General features: G+C 37.7%; 2 protein-coding genes across 2 annotated transcripts in view; one reads left to right on the top strand and one right to left on the bottom strand.

Moving 5' to 3' along the window:
- The window catches only part of bmp2k (BMP2 inducible kinase), a 67,034-nt gene extending 61,182 nt beyond the window's left edge, over window positions 1-5,852 (bottom strand). The window contains 5 exon segments of the mRNA XM_059336578.1: window positions 411-505; window positions 2,083-2,170; window positions 2,267-2,314; window positions 2,418-2,452; window positions 5,678-5,852. Of these exon segments, the coding sequence (XP_059192561.1) occupies window positions 411-505; window positions 2,083-2,170; window positions 2,267-2,314; window positions 2,418-2,452; window positions 5,678-5,804 (393 nt within the window). The 5' untranslated portion in view covers window positions 5,805-5,852.
- Window positions 5,853-8,100: 2,248 nt separating this feature from the next.
- The window catches only part of LOC131975215 (protein NLRC3-like), a 35,875-nt gene continuing 28,486 nt past the window's right edge, over window positions 8,101-15,489 (top strand). The window contains exons 1-5 of the mRNA XM_059337818.1: window positions 8,101-8,244; window positions 8,500-8,649; window positions 10,249-10,365; window positions 10,771-10,982; window positions 11,726-13,589. Coding sequence (XP_059193801.1) covers window positions 8,141-8,244; window positions 8,500-8,649; window positions 10,249-10,365; window positions 10,771-10,982; window positions 11,726-13,589 — 2,447 coding nt within the window. The 5' untranslated portion in view covers window positions 8,101-8,140. The remainder of the gene's footprint in view (window positions 8,245-8,499; window positions 8,650-10,248; window positions 10,366-10,770; window positions 10,983-11,725; window positions 13,590-15,489) is intronic.

Here is a 15,489-nt window from a genome sequence, read left to right as displayed (position 1 = left end):
CCTTTTTGGTCATTTTTACATCTATTTTTGGTCAAATTGTGTGTTTTTTAGTCATTTTTACATCTACAGCCATGGAAACATTCTTGATAATAACCAAAATCATGATGAATAAAACCATGTTAAATGTCTAGATATCAGCTCTTAAATTAAACTCTTATCAGATATTTCTGTTGTTATCATTATATTTGTCCAAACAAATGAACCTTTAGTTGAACCAGACATTAAAATGAACAAAAAGCTGAAGGAAACAAGGAGGTCTGATCATTTTTTTCATGACTGTTTGCTGCTAATAAAGATGCAAACAGCTGTTTTTCTGAGCTGTTTTTAAAAGCGTGTGATCAGATTGTAATCGACTCTGGAAAAACAAACAAACAAACAAAGATAAATAGAAGAATAGAAGGCATGTTGACCCTGCCGGTGGCGTCCTGATAAGCCTCACAGATGAGTTTCCTCTGCTCGCTGCTTCTGTGGGTCAGAATGTCGATCAGAGTTTCCTCCTTGGTGCCTGAAACGATCAAAGAGAAGAAACATGAGGACAAATAAAACACATTAACAGTTAAACTTTCTTGTTTTTCTGTGATTTATGGTAAAATGTGACAAATTCTCACAAACTTCATTCAAAAAACAACACAAATTAAAAAGTTTACAACAGCAATTTATTGTGTTTATGCTCTATTGTGTCATTTTAACATTATCTGCCGTTTTATTATTCCTTTAATAAGTTACAACATTTTTATTTTAGTGATTTTTGTTGTCTTGCTTTCATGTTACAGCGTATTAAATATTTGATTATATTCTGTAGGATTTATTTATTTCAGTGATACTGTGAAACTATTTGACTTTTCTTAACTTTTTAAAAAAACTTTTTATTAATATTATTATTAACATTTTTAGTCATTTTGTGTCTTTTTTAATCATTTTGTGTTTTTTTTTGTCATTTTGTGTCTTTTTTGGTCATTTTGTGTCTTTTTTGTAATTTAGTGTCTTTTTTAATCATTTTGTGTTTTTTTTTGTCATTTTGTGTCTTTTTTGGTCATTTTGTGTCTTTTTTGTAATTTAGTGTCTTTTTTAGTGTCTTTTTTTATTATTTTGTGTCTTTTTTGGTAATTTTGTGTCTATTTTAATCATTTTGTGTCTTTTTTGTAATTTAGTGTCTTTTTTAGTGTCTTTTTTTTACTATTTTGTGTCTTTTTTGTAATTTAGTGTCTTTTTTAGTGTCTTTATTTACTATTTTGTGTCTTTTTTGGTAATTTTGTGTCTTTTTTAATCATTTTGTGTCTTTTTTAGTCATTTTGTGTCTTTTTTGGTCATTTTGTGTCTTTTTTTTAATTTTCTGTCTTTTTTTGTAATTTTGTGTCTTTTTTGTGTCCTTTTTTTTTTTTTACTATTTTGTGCTTTTTTGTGTCTTTGTGTTTTTTTGTGTCTTTTTTTAATAATTTTGTCTCTTTTTTTAGTCGTTTTGTGTCTTTTTTTGTCATTTGGTGTCTTTTTTTGGTCATTTTGTATCTTTTTTAGTCCTTTAGTTCAACATAAAATGTGATTTTGAATCTTTTTCTTACTTTCAAAACACTATCATGCTCAATAAAGTAATTAATCTCAGAATAAAACTCTAAAAACCAGAATGCAGATATTGTTTTATTGCTACCAAAATCTAAAATTTACCGAGAATCTACATCAGAACTGAAATATTTACAATTTTAAATAAATTCCAAACTCAAAACAAAACATGAGGAGTTACTGATGAAAATTAAATATGAGACAACATAAATTAAAATGTATGCAAGCTTATGAATGGCTGTAAATACGTAACATAAACTAAGTGTTATACCTTTAATTTTATACCTGTTTATGCTCGTTAAGAAGCTAAATTAGCGTCACAGAACCTGTAAGACCTAAAACACACAAACACTAAAGAACAGAATGTGGTTTTCTATTTTATTCCTGGAGAAAATTAACTTTATTTTTATCATCATCATCCATAGAAAGTGAGTGTAGCTCTGTTCTGCTAGTGTCTACTATTAATATTTACATTTAAAATCAATAAAACAAAATCAATTTACTAATGTAAGATGTTTAAATTACCGAGTCCTTCGATGGCGTTCCTCAGGGCTTCAGCGTCGTCTCCGGCGTCAAAGTTTGCTTTGGGTTTGATGCTTCCTCTCTCTCCGTTCTGGAGAAAACACACTTTATATTCATTTCTGTCTTTTATAAATAAATGAATAAATAAATGTCAGAGGAAAGATGGAAAACTTGGACTTGGACTTACTTTCGCTTCAAAAGATGAAGGAGTATTCACCAGACTGTCCAAGTCGTCCTGCACAACGTTTATTATTATTATTATTATTATTATGAGTTTAAAATGTACGATCAGTGAAAAAACGTTTTCATAAAAGAAATTAGATAAAAAAGAAGCTTACCCATAAAGACGCCATGATGACAACAGGAAGGTTTTCTGTAAATAAACACATTAATAGTTAAACTTTCTTGTTATTCTGTGATTTATGGTGGAAATGTGACAAATTCTCACCAAACTTCATTAAAAAAACAACACAAATTAAAAAGTTTACAACAGCAATTTGTTGTTTTTATGCTCTATTGTGTCATTTTAACATTATCTACCGCCTATGTCGCCTAGAGCGCCATCTGCTGGAGGGGCGCCGCCAGTCACCATCGAGGGAGGAAAAAAACAAAAACAATAATAATTTTTGATGTCCATTGTCGCCCTCGCTTCGTGTTCTGTCTTAAAAATTATAAATATTAACAAAATAAAGAAACAGATAAACAATGACATTTTGTCACTTGTGGTGCTGAGTCACGTGACGTGTGGTCATTGCCTTGCCCCCCTTTAGACGGTCAGATCAGCCCCCCTTTAGATGGTCAGATCGGCCCCCCTTTAGACGGTCAGATCGGCCCCCCTTTAGACGGTCAGATCACCCCCCCCCCTTTAGACGGTCAGATCGGCCCCCTTTAGACGGTCAGATCACCCCCCCCCCCTTTAGACGGTCAGATCGGCCCCCCCTTTAGACGGTCAGATCGGCCCCCCCTTTAGACGGTCAGATCGGCCCCCCTTTAGACGGTCAGATCGGCCCCCTTTAGACGGTCAGATCCGCCGCCCTTTAGACGGTCAGATCGGCCCCCCTTTAGACGGTCAGATTGGCCCCCTTTAGACGGTCAGATCGGCCCCCCTTTAGACGGTCAGATCACCCCCCCCTTTAGACGGTCAGATCGGCCCCCTTTAGACCGTCAGATCGCCCCCCTTTAGACGGTCAGATCGCCCCCCTTTAGACCGTCAGATCGCCCCCCTTTAGACGGTCAGATCGGCCCCCCTTTAGACGGTCAGATCACCCCCCCTTTAGATGGTCAGATCGGCCCCCCTTTAGACGGTCAGATCACCCCCCCCCCTTTAGACGGTCAGATCGGCCCCCTTTAGACGGTCAGATCACCCCCCCCCCTTTAGACGGTCAGATCCGCCCCCCTTTAGACGGTCAGATCGCCCCCCTTTAGACGGTCAGATCGGCCCCCCCTTTAGACGGTCAGATCGGCCCCCCTTTAGACGGTCAGATCGGCCCCCTTTAGACGGTCAGATCCGCCGCCCTTTAGACGGTCAGATCGGCCCCCTTTAGACGGTCAGATCGGCCCCCCTTTAGACGGTCAGATCACCCCCCCCTTTAGACGGTCAGATCGGCCCCCTTTAGACCGTCAGATCGCCCCCCTTTAGACGGTCAGATCGGCCCCCCTTTAGACGGTCAGATCACCCCCCCTTTAGACGGTCAGATCACCCCCCCTTTAGACGGTCAGATCGCCCCCCTTTAGACAATCAGATCGGCCGTTTTGTGTGAAGACGTTTCATTTGTGTTAGCTTGCTAGCTAGGTTGAAATAAAGCAACGCTAGCTTAACACAGTTAAGCACATCTTTAGCGCAGTTTCCACTTTGATCGTCTCTCTTGTCTCTAACTTTGTTAGCGTCTCCAGCTGGGCTTCTTTGAGAATTGACTTGTAAGTTAATAATTCTATAGACAGACAGTTGTATTATATAGCTGGTTGGCACCATGGGCAAACACAAACAGGAGTTCCCTCCATGAAACAGCAAGCGGAGCTGATCAACACCAATGGATCTGGTCTAGAGGGCCCCAGATGGACTAGAGCCGGCCCTGGTCACAGGTCGCAGCTGGGAAAAGGAACTTTGGACCACAAAGCTAATTTGCTTGTCAAATTTGAACTCACTGTTGAAAGTGACACCAAGGCTCTTGATGAGCAGTTTTTTGACATAGAAAGAAAGCGAGCTCTTTTCTGATAGTTATGTTATATAACTATTACAGATTATGAACTCAAAACTCAATTAAATTTCAACCAATGGCCTTAAACTTCTTTTTCCAGCAGTAACTTAATGTAATCGTGACCCTTTATCACTTTTCAATAACAGTATTTATTTTCTTTTTATTAAATAGGATGTGTGATTTCTCTTCTAGTTGTAGTTGGACAATATTTGTGCAACAATTCTAATGTTTTAACACATGTTTTAATTTTTTAATCTTATTTTGTTTTAACTGTTGTATTGCCTTAATAATATTGTATTCTGTAAAGCACCTTGTAACCCTGGTTTTGAAAGGTGCTTTAGAAATAAATAAACACATAAATAAAATATTTAAAAGCTACCACATGATTAAACATCCTTCTCATGCCGACACATTGTTTGCTTATATGATAAAATAAAGTAAATAAAGCTTTCAGTCTCATTACCGAAGCTTCACATCTCTGACAAACACAGAAAATTAAGACCAAAGCTCTGCAGTTTATCTAAAAACGATCACGAGTTCAATGGAAATAATATAAAGATTGCAGGAAATAAAGACAAACAATTAAATCCCCATAAAACAGGAAAGAAAACATGTAATTTGATAGAATTAATTTGCTGTCAAGTTATAAATTGGCATACAGGTGCACTGCGAGGTTTTCCTCGTGTGGTTAGAATGGATTCATTTAGATTTTACTTTTGTACAAACATCTGCTCAAACAATTGAGTTATTTTGTATCTTTTTTTGGTCATTTTGTGTCTTTTTTGGTCATTTTGTATCTTTTTTTAGTCATTTTGTGTCTTTTTTTAGTCACTTTGTGTCTTTTTGAGTCTCTTTTTGGTCATTTTGTGTCTTCTTCTGTGTTTTTTTGGTCATTTTGTCTCCTCATTTGTTTCTTTTTTAGTCATTTTGTATCTTTTTTTGGTCATTTTGTATCTTTTTTTGGTCATTTTGTATCTTTTTTTGGTCATTTTGTATTTTTTTTTGGTCATTTTGTATATTTTTTTAGTCATTTTGTGTCTTCTGTGGGGTTTTTTTGGTCATTTTGTCTCCTCATTTGTTTCTTTTTTGGTCATTTTGTGTCTTTTTTTAGTCATTGTGTCTTTTTTTGTGTATTAAATCCCCATAAAACAGGAAAGAAAACATGTAATTTGATAGAATTTATTTGCTGTCAAGCTATAAATTAGCATACAGGTGCACTGCGAGGTTGATAGTTGTAGCTAGAATGGATTAATCAGATTTTACTCAGGTATTTAAGAGATTTAAGAGACTTTTGTACAAACAGCTGCTCTAAACATCTAATAATCTGATACTACAGCGAGTCAAAGACAAAATAAAAGCTCTGAAGGACAAAAAGTCAGAGAAAGTGGAGAAAAACTCACCTGGATTTGTGTGTGAACAGGAAAAGAGATCCGCCACACCTTCAGGAAGCTGCGGATCCCTACCTGAGTCACCTGGCCACGCCCACTCTGCCCAGACAGGTGCTGCGTTCAGGGACGGCTCGGACATCTCAAATACATTCTCATTCAGAGCGCCTGAACGAGATTTCTACATCATTCTTTGCAAAAAATAATAAACTATAGGCCCAAAAATGTTTAAATAACCCATGAAATTCATTTAATTTTACTTTTTTTACTTTCTTTGTAACTTATTCAGGGTTTTTCCTGCTTCGGTGTTTCTTGTATTTAATTATTCATGTGCTTTGATACTTTAGTTTTAATGCTCGGAGCATTGCTGTTTGATTTATTGCATTTTATTCTGTTTATAGATTTTATCTTTCTGTTTATGAAAAACAACAACTTTATATTGTGTTTTTATTTGACTTTGCTTTTGCTTTGTAAGCCCAAAAATTTGATGAGATTTTTTTTTATTAACTTTTTTACTTTCTTTGTAATTTATTCTGTTGTTTTTTGTTTTGTTTTTTGCTAAGGATGTTTCTTGTATTTAACTGTTTATGTGCCTTGTTAATTTATTTTATGCTCGGGGAATTGCTGTATGATTTATTGGCAATTTAACTTGCATTTTATTCTGTTTTGGATTATAATATTATTATTATATTACATTTATTATATATAAAAAATAACTTTTTAATTGTGTATTTATTTTATTTTGCTGGCATTTTGGAATATTTTATTTCCATCATTTTCTATTTTGCCTTGATCAGTTCGTTCCTTTGGGGTACATTCTCTGTATGAAAGGTGCTGTATAAATAAGGTTAATTATTATAATTATTATTATTATTATTATATAATTATTATTATTATCATTATTATTATTATTATCAATATTATTATTATTATTATTATTATTATTACATATGTATAATAATAATATTAATAATGATAATAATTATTATTATTATTATTATTGTTATGATTATCATCATTATTATTATTATTATTATTATTATTATTACAATTGTTATTATTATTTTTATTATATGTATAATATATAGAATAATATTAATAATAACAATAATGATAATGATAATACAAATAATAATGAAAATGATAATAATATTACTAATATATATAATAATAATAATAATAATAATTATTATTATTATTATAATGATGATAATAATGATCATTATTATTATTGTTGTTATTATTATTATTATTTTATTAATAATTATAATAACAACAACAACAATAATAATAATAATAATAATATAATAATAATATAATAATAATGACAATAATAACAATAATAAAAATAATAATAATAATGTAGGGAAAGGAAAAATAGTTTTACTTATGTACCATGGCTTTACTGCAAAATCAAAACTAAAGTGTAAGTCCAGCTAAGGAGAGTCCAAACCATCGCTCCATCAATGCATGTAACAACACTGCCACCTGCTGGTGAGGAGGGCGGCCATGTGTGAATCACTGTGTGTTTGTGTTTGTCTTTGAGGACAGAGATGCGTGTGTGTGATTGATAATTCACAAATGCTCAATCAAACCTCACAAACAGAATTTTCAGTTTTATAAATGTCTTTTTTTTTTTTTAAATTGGGTATTTACAAATACAAAATATATTTACAAATACACACGCGTTTGTAAAAACCAAAATACAAGTTACAAATTAGAAATTTGTATTTGTGGATAGTAAAAAACGTGTGCAAATCAAGGACTATTTGTAGATCACCCTCTGTGTGTTTGCAGATATTATTGAGACAAATTTAAGGCCATAGTTAACTGTGGCAGAGCAATGTTCGTCACACAAGAATCAGAAATGCAACAATTTGCTTTAATATACTTCATGTTTTTCTTGTTCTTTGCATTTAGTAATTTACTTGTTGAAAATCCTGAAACTCCAGGGCTGAAAGAATCAATACAAACCAAAGAGGAGTGTGTTATTATGAGTATTTAAAATGCTCAGTAAATATGTAAATGTACTGTAAATATATGAGTATTTCAGGTGGTATGAATGAGAAAAGAGTTCATGGATTTTGTGTGAAAGAAATAAAGAATGATTCTGAGTTTGCATCAACATGCATGTTACCAATCAAAAAAAATATATAAAATAAGCAAAATTATCCCCGTTTTCTAAAGCAAAATGTTGAGAAAAGTCCAAAAGGTGAAAACAGAAGATTGTTTTGGACGTTTCAGACGGAGCTGGAGTCCCTCAGGGCTCTGTGCAGTTATGTGCGGACAGGAAATGGAGCCAACACAAACTGCTGGAACAAAGTTTAAAGTTCAACAGATCAGATCATTTTACAATGCAGCACCAAGATTTCGCTTCTAATAAAAACAGCCTGACTTCCTGTAAATGGAGGAGGGAGGAGGGGAGGAGGGGAGGAGCAACAGTGACTCAGAGTGAAAGAGTCAGTCAGCTCAGACTCCATGTTGACTGAAGAGAACATGGAGGAGGACACGGTGAGTTTTAATCAGACTCCATGTGGAGGAAGAGAAGAGAACATGGAGGAGGACACGGTGAAGCCGACACGGTGAGTTTTAATCAGCACACAAAGTCATGATGGCTGAATAAATGACAGTAGAGCTGCTGTAAACTAAGAGAACAAGACCGAAGGAAGAGGAGGGCTCACTGGTCTACTCTACTGTGTGTGTGTGTGTGTGTGTGTGTGTGTGTGTGTGTGTGTTTGTGTGTGTGTGTGTTACTTCCTCGTCTCTAAGTTTTGGGCGTGAACAGACTTCCTGTAATGTTCAGAGTTAACAGTCAGTGCTGCTGTTTTCCCTCTCAGACTGACTTCAGATCAGAAGATGAGTGGTTGTGTGGAGGAAGAGGAGGACGGAGCAGAGTCTCTAGTGTCCGGCTGTCTGTCCATGAAGAGTGACCGGTCCATGAGACACCCTCCAACCTTCAGTCCTGAACCTGGACCCTCAGACACAAAGTAAGAACTGATACTAACTCATTTTTATGACAAATTTTCAGTTTTGTCTGCCAATGTTTTTGTCATGACACAGAAAAGAGGAATCCTTTGTTCCATCTTCCTCTTTTTATCAGTGACAGCTGTTAGTCACCTCGAAAAGTGATTCTCAACTGGTGGGTCGCGGCCCATCCTGAAATCTTTAAACCAGCTGCACTTTTACTTTGAAGGGCATGTATTTCCCATTACACAGTGTCTCTGAATAGCCTGTTAGTTGATACCAGAAAGCTGTTCAGTAGCTTCTGTTTCCCCTGTTAGAGTCATCTCTGCTACACTTGTTTAAAAGCAATAGCTGTAGGGGCCAGTCCTGTACTATTGTTATACTGTGGATTTTTTCTTCTTCCTCCGGACACAATTTTGTCCCAATAGACAAATTATATAATATAACGTGCGGTTTGATCGGGATCGGTGTGCTATTACTTTTCTCTACGGAATACAAATTTTTCACGACGTAAGTCACGAAAAACTGCCCAAAATTTTGCATTGAAGTGAATGGGACGGCCGAAAAAAATGAGAGAAAAAGACCAATAATTAGAGATTTTTAAACGTCTACCTCTCCGGCATAATTTCAGCTAGAGACTCCATTTAAACTTTAAACAGTAGACACAAGTCTTGTGCATCGGTGTATTAATCCACGTTTCGATAGGTCATATAGTTTTTTATCAATCCATGTTCAATGACCATGATCATTTTTGGAGAAATTCTGAGATTATAATGGGTGTGTATTGCACGGAATGTTCGTGTCACAGTGTGTGACATCATCGCCAGAGTGTAGAGGGAGAGAAAAAATTGTCAAAAACTAAATTTGAAAACTGCGCTCCAGGCCGCAAATTCCACTCTACAGAAATAATTTATACATAGAAATGTAGGAAAATTAGTCTTCTCCCTCACAATCCTCTGGTAAAGCTGTCAGAGTTATAGTTTGGGCGTAGGACGCACAGATGATCCACCAACACCACCAACAGCCTCATTGGCTCCCATATTAAAAACGCAGGGAGATTTCGGAAAAAGGAAGATGGAATAGTTTTTTTAGATCGCTCTAACAAAGCTATTTTTTCATTTTTCTTTAAAAAACAACATATGTAGACGTTCAGGAAGAACTCGGGACTCTCAAAGTGAAGTCGAATCAATGACAGGTATTATGGTTTTGCCAAAAATGCTTTCTGTTCGAGGCCAGAAATTCCAGTCTGTCCACCTCTGGCTGCTGTCACTCTTTCATTAACAGGTGTCAGTTAATTCTGTTGATTGCTTTGATCTTTGATGTGATTACAGTTACAGATACACACACACACATGCGCGTAAGCACGCACACTCCTACAGATACACATGTTACACACACACACACACACACACACACACGTAACTTTATGTGATTTTAATTACACACACCCCAGAGGAAATTTTCTAGTTATTATTATTATTATTATTATTATTATTATTATTATTAATAGCCCTCCTTATGATCTGCACTAACAGTATTTAGAGCTACCTTCAAATAAGATAATTCATCAATGATTCATGTGATATGACTTGAATTGAATGTATTTATTTTTGTGTTTTCAGAGTTTCGTACAGACAGAGAGCAGAGTCTCTAGTGTCCGGCTGTCTGTCTGTGAAGAGTGACTGGTCCATGCCTCACCCTCCATTCTTCAGTCCTGAACCTGGACCCTCAGACACAAAGTAAGAGAGTTTTAGTGATCGCTGACCTGATGGAAGGTGATGCATTGAGAATGAAGATAAAATTCTTTGCTGAAAGATTTATGCTCATGATGCAGACTTATTACTGCAGTAACTGTGTTAACCAACATGGATCTTAGTCTCGGTTTTAAAGCCACAAAATACTGATTTTTGTAACAAAACGTCAAAAACTGATATTTTAAAGCGTACGTTTTTCTTCTTTATTGTGTTTTGTAAATAGCTTTTATTTTGTATATCCCGTAAACTTTATTTTGAAAGGAGTGTCAGTATGATGGATAGATATGATAACTGTTAATTAACTTTAACTGTAAATGTAACATGTATTAAATTCCAGCAGTATGGGAGTGTGAAGTGTTTCCACTTAGTGATAAAGAAATGTGTTGACAGAGAGAGGAAGAGGAGTGATGAGGAGGAGCAGCCGTCCTGCTGTGCTTCCTGTCAGGACGTCCTGAAGGATCCCGTCTCTAGCAGCTGTGGACACATCAGCTCATACTGGGACCAGTCTGCTTCATCAGGAGACTCCTCCTGTCCCCAGTGTGGACAGAGACCCAGAAGCAGACTGGGACTGCAGACAGCCAGTCAGAGCAGCAGTGAACTGAGTGAGACTGTCCGTCTGTCTGCTGATGTCTTCATGTCACATGTTTAACAGGCTCCTCTCACTTCAACAACCTCTGCTAACAAACATTCTCTGCTTCACTTTAGAAGCTGCAGCTTTCAGCATGCTTGTCTCTTGCTGGTTTTACATGTAACGGTCCGGCCTGAGATGATCTCCTCCCTCAAACCAAACCATGTCTGTAACTAAAGTGACTGGATCAACACGTGTGTCTCTGCTGCAACCAGAGAGAAAGTTCTCAGTGCTTTAGGAGATTCTTACTGAATCTTTGTGGTTGGGAGTTTATTTTTCCTGCTGTGTCCCAGTTTAACCTTCAAGATATCAGCTTTATTTGACCTTTTACTGATTTAAGGCACTCAGTAATATGTGAAATAAAGCATTTCAGAGCCTTGTTAACGTACTGCTGATTTAAACAAACATCTGGTGTTGCTGCTGCTTCACATAAAAGTTTCTACTGACTAAAGCTGCTGAGGCTCAGCCTCCTGCTGTCAATCAAACAACCAACACACAGTCAGAGGCTGAGAGGAAAAGGAGCATTTCTGATGTTCCCCAGAAAACATATTTTCTTCTCTTCAATAAAAAACAAAACCATGAATGTTAAAATCACTTTGATGTTGTTGTTTTTAGCTCAATAACAGAGGATAGTTTATAAACTTTACTACTTTATAAGTTCTAATATGGTAATAAATATAATCTCTTTTATGCTTTTCATCTTATTCCTGTTTTTAGTGGCTGGTGGTCTGCAGGAGGTTTTAGATGATTATAAGATCAGTCTGAGGAGGAGATGTGAACGTGTGACTGAAGGAAGTGATGCAACAGGAAGTGGAACCCTCCTCAACAGGATCTACACTGAGCTCTACATCACAGAGGGACAGAGTGAAGAGGTTGATACCCAACATGAGGAGAGGCAGCTGGAGACAGCTTCCAAGAAGAAGACCGTCCACGACGCTCCAATCAGGTGCCAGGACATCTTTAAAGCCTTACCTGACCAACAGGGACCCATCAGAGTGGTTCTGACCAACGGCGTCGCTGGCGTTGGAAAAACCTTCTCGGTGCAGAAGTTCAGTCTGGACTGGGCAGAGGGTTTGGAGAACCAAGATGTCAGTGTGGTGGTTCTGCTTTCCTTCAGGGAGCTGAACTTGATCAGAGATGAGCAGTACAGTCTTCTGGAGCTGCTCCATGTTTTCCATCCAACATTACAGAAGGTCCCAGCAGAGAAGCTGGCCGTCTCTAAACTTCTCTTCATCTTTGACGGCCTGGATGAAAGCAGACTTTCTCTGGATTTCACCAACATGGAGGTTGTGTCTGATGTCACACAGAAGTCATCAGTCAACGTGCTGCTGACAAACCTCATCGAGGGGAATCTGCTTCCCTCGGCTCTCGTCTGGATAACTTCCCGACCCGCGGCGGCCAATCAGATCCCTCCTGAGTGTGTCGACAGGGTGACAGAAGTACGAGGCTTCACTGAGGCCCAGAAGGAGGAGTACTTCAGGAGGAGGGTCAGTGATGAAGAGCGCTCCAGCACAATCATCTCACACATCCAGACATCCAGGAGCCTCCACATCATGTGTCTGATCCCAGTCTTCTGCTGGATCACTGCTACAGTTCTGGACCACATGTTGACTACAGAGCAGAGAGGAGAGCTGCCCAAGACCCTGACTGACCTGTACTCACACTTCCTGCTGGTTCAGACCAAGAAGAAGAAGCAGAAGTATGATGAGGGACATGAGACGAGTCCACAGGAGCTGACGGAGGCTGACAGAGAAGTTCTTCTGAAGCTGGGGAGGCTGGCGTTTGAACAGCTGCAGGAAGGAAACATCATGTTCTACCAAGAAGACCTGGAGCGCTGTGGTCTCCATGTCACAGAGGCCTCGGTGTACTCAGGAGTTTGTACAGAGATCTTCAGAAGAGAGAGTGTGATCTTCCAGAAAACAGTCTACTGCTTCGTTCATCTGAGCGTTCAGGAGTTTCTGGCTGCAGTCTACATGTTCCACTGTTACACCACCAGGAACACAGAGGTACTGGAGGCTTTTCTGGGGAAAAGAGTAGAAGAGAATAAAGAAGAAGAGGATGATGATGAGGGTGATGATGACTGGGACAATAAAAACAGTGACCGGTCCCTTCCTGACTTCCTGAGGAGAGCCATGAAGAAATCCCTTGAAACTAAAAATGGCCACCTGGACCTGTTTGTCCGCTTCCTTCATGGCCTCTCTCTGGAGTCCAACCAGAGACTGTTAGGAGGCCTGCTGGGTCAGACAGACAACAGGCCAGAAGTCATCCAGAGAGCCATCAACAACCTGAAGAAGATGAACACTGACTATGCTGACTACATCAACACCTCTCCTGACAGAAGCATCAACATCTTCCACTGTCTGACGGAGATGAACGACCTGTCAGTCCATCAGGAGATCCAAGAGTTCCTGAAGTCAGAGAACAGATCAGAGAGACTCTCTGAGATCCAGTGCTCAGCTCTGGCCTACATGCTGCAGATGTCAGAGGAGGTTCTGGATGAGTTGGACCTGGAGAAGTACAAGACAACATACGAGGGACGACGGAGACTGGTTCCAGCTGTGAGGAACTGCAGGAAAGCTGTGTAAGTCCAGATGTGATCATCAACATTATACAGCAATGTAAAGCTGAAGCATCAGTGTTAGAGTAAAGATACACACTTTACACACATGCACAGTATAAAAGCTGCAGAATACAAACCTTTTCTTCAACTACCATTAAACCTGCGTATTGAAAACATTCTCCATTAAACTGCCAACGTCATCATCTCCTATCTGTCTCTGTTGGAGTGATGGAGGCTTCATACAAATCCAGCCCAGAAAACTAAAGAGTGTGTGCTGGAAATGTTTCCACACTCATCATTGAATCACAACACACAGCCTGTTTGACATCGTATCAAATCTTTATTGTTGTTGTATGAGACAATGAAACAGAGAAAGAGGCGAGTGATGGTGCTGCAATATCATCAGTTCTATTAAAACAGAGAGTTTCTTCTTCATTAAAGGAAGATCAAAGAACACTGAAGGCTTTTCCTGATGGAAGATGTTTTAGCTCTTCTCCCAACTGGCTGCAGCAGCCTGTGATAGACGCTGATAGACACATAGTTCATCCAGTCACCTGGCAGCTGTTTATGAAAACATGAATACAATACATGTATAAAAGTATCTCTCTTTCAACCATCAGACAATAACTAATATATATTCAGTGTTTTCTTTTGCAGCATTGTTATGAAGCTATCTGATGCTTCTACTGACTGAAGAGTTTAAACTGAAGAGTGTTTGAATGTTTGACTCCACGATTCCTAAAGCAAATATTGTAAATGTTTGTTGTTTCCATTTCCAAAACTCCTCCTGACATATTTGTCATGTTAGAAACTTTGGTATCTAGCTACGATACAAAGTATGTGATGTATATTTTCTCTCTGGAATGATGAATACTATATCAGATGGAATACAGCAGGTTAGTGCTGAATGTCAGAGAATGTTTTTGTTCTAATAATTTGACGTTAGAAGTAATATGAAGGAGAAATATGATGAAGAAATGTGTTTAGAGCAGCACGTTACGAGGGAACACACAAACGGTGGAGAGCACAACATTTGATGGTTCATTTAATCTGTTTTAAATATCTGAAACAACACGTAGAAAAGGAACACTTGAACTGTGTAATATTTGTCTTCTACTGGAAATTATGTCACTGGAGTTTAATTGTTCTGAACGTAGCTTCAATCAATTATTTCTGTCTTATTTCTTCTCAGCAGCTTCTGAACTATTTAATATGAAGGAATGTTTCCAGTTTCTACAGAATCTATAATTCTTGCTTGTTTTGGGAGGATGTGGAGGGAAGCCATCCTCCATCTGAAAGAACAAAACATCTCCAGTTCTCTTCAATAAGAGCTCCAACTTTACATTTAGTTCCCAACAATGAATGAATAAGGAGCATTTTTAAAGTCTGCTCATTGTTTTCTCTATGAACCTGGTCCCCCTGATGTTAGTCATGTTCTCCATGGGCTCTTATCATTGGATGCAACAGGGGCCAGTCTAGGGTCAGAGCTTTAGGGCTGCTGAGCCCCACTGAGCCCCGCTGCCACCACCCACCCTCAATCAGCAGTCATTAGAAGTGATTACATTGAACTTTACTGTCACTGAACAAAGTAACAGCTACTTGGACAACAAAATGCAAAATACAGGCCATCTTTCTCTCTTTCCCTTGGCACTGACAACCATACACAAATATATTGGAGCAGACCATTTCCTACATTCTTAGTTATTTTGTGTCTTTTTTTTGGTCATTTTGTGTCTTTTTTAAAGTAATTTAGGTTTTTTGGTAATTTTTTGTGTCCTTTTTAGTTATTTTGTGTCTTTTTTGGTCACTTTGTGTCTTTTTAATTATTTTGTGTCCTTTTTTGGTCATTTTGTGTCCTTTTTTGGTCATTTTGTGACCTTTTTAGTCATTTTGTGTCTTTTTTTCTGTCATTTTGTTTTTT

This window comes from Centropristis striata, chromosome 7 (genome assembly GCF_030273125.1).
Source record: "Centropristis striata isolate RG_2023a ecotype Rhode Island chromosome 7, C.striata_1.0, whole genome shotgun sequence".
In the NCBI taxonomy this organism is placed as follows: Eukaryota; Metazoa; Chordata; class Actinopteri; order Perciformes; family Serranidae; genus Centropristis; species Centropristis striata.
Note: the sequence above shows the minus strand (reverse complement) of the source record. Positions and strands in the feature narration are given on the sequence as shown.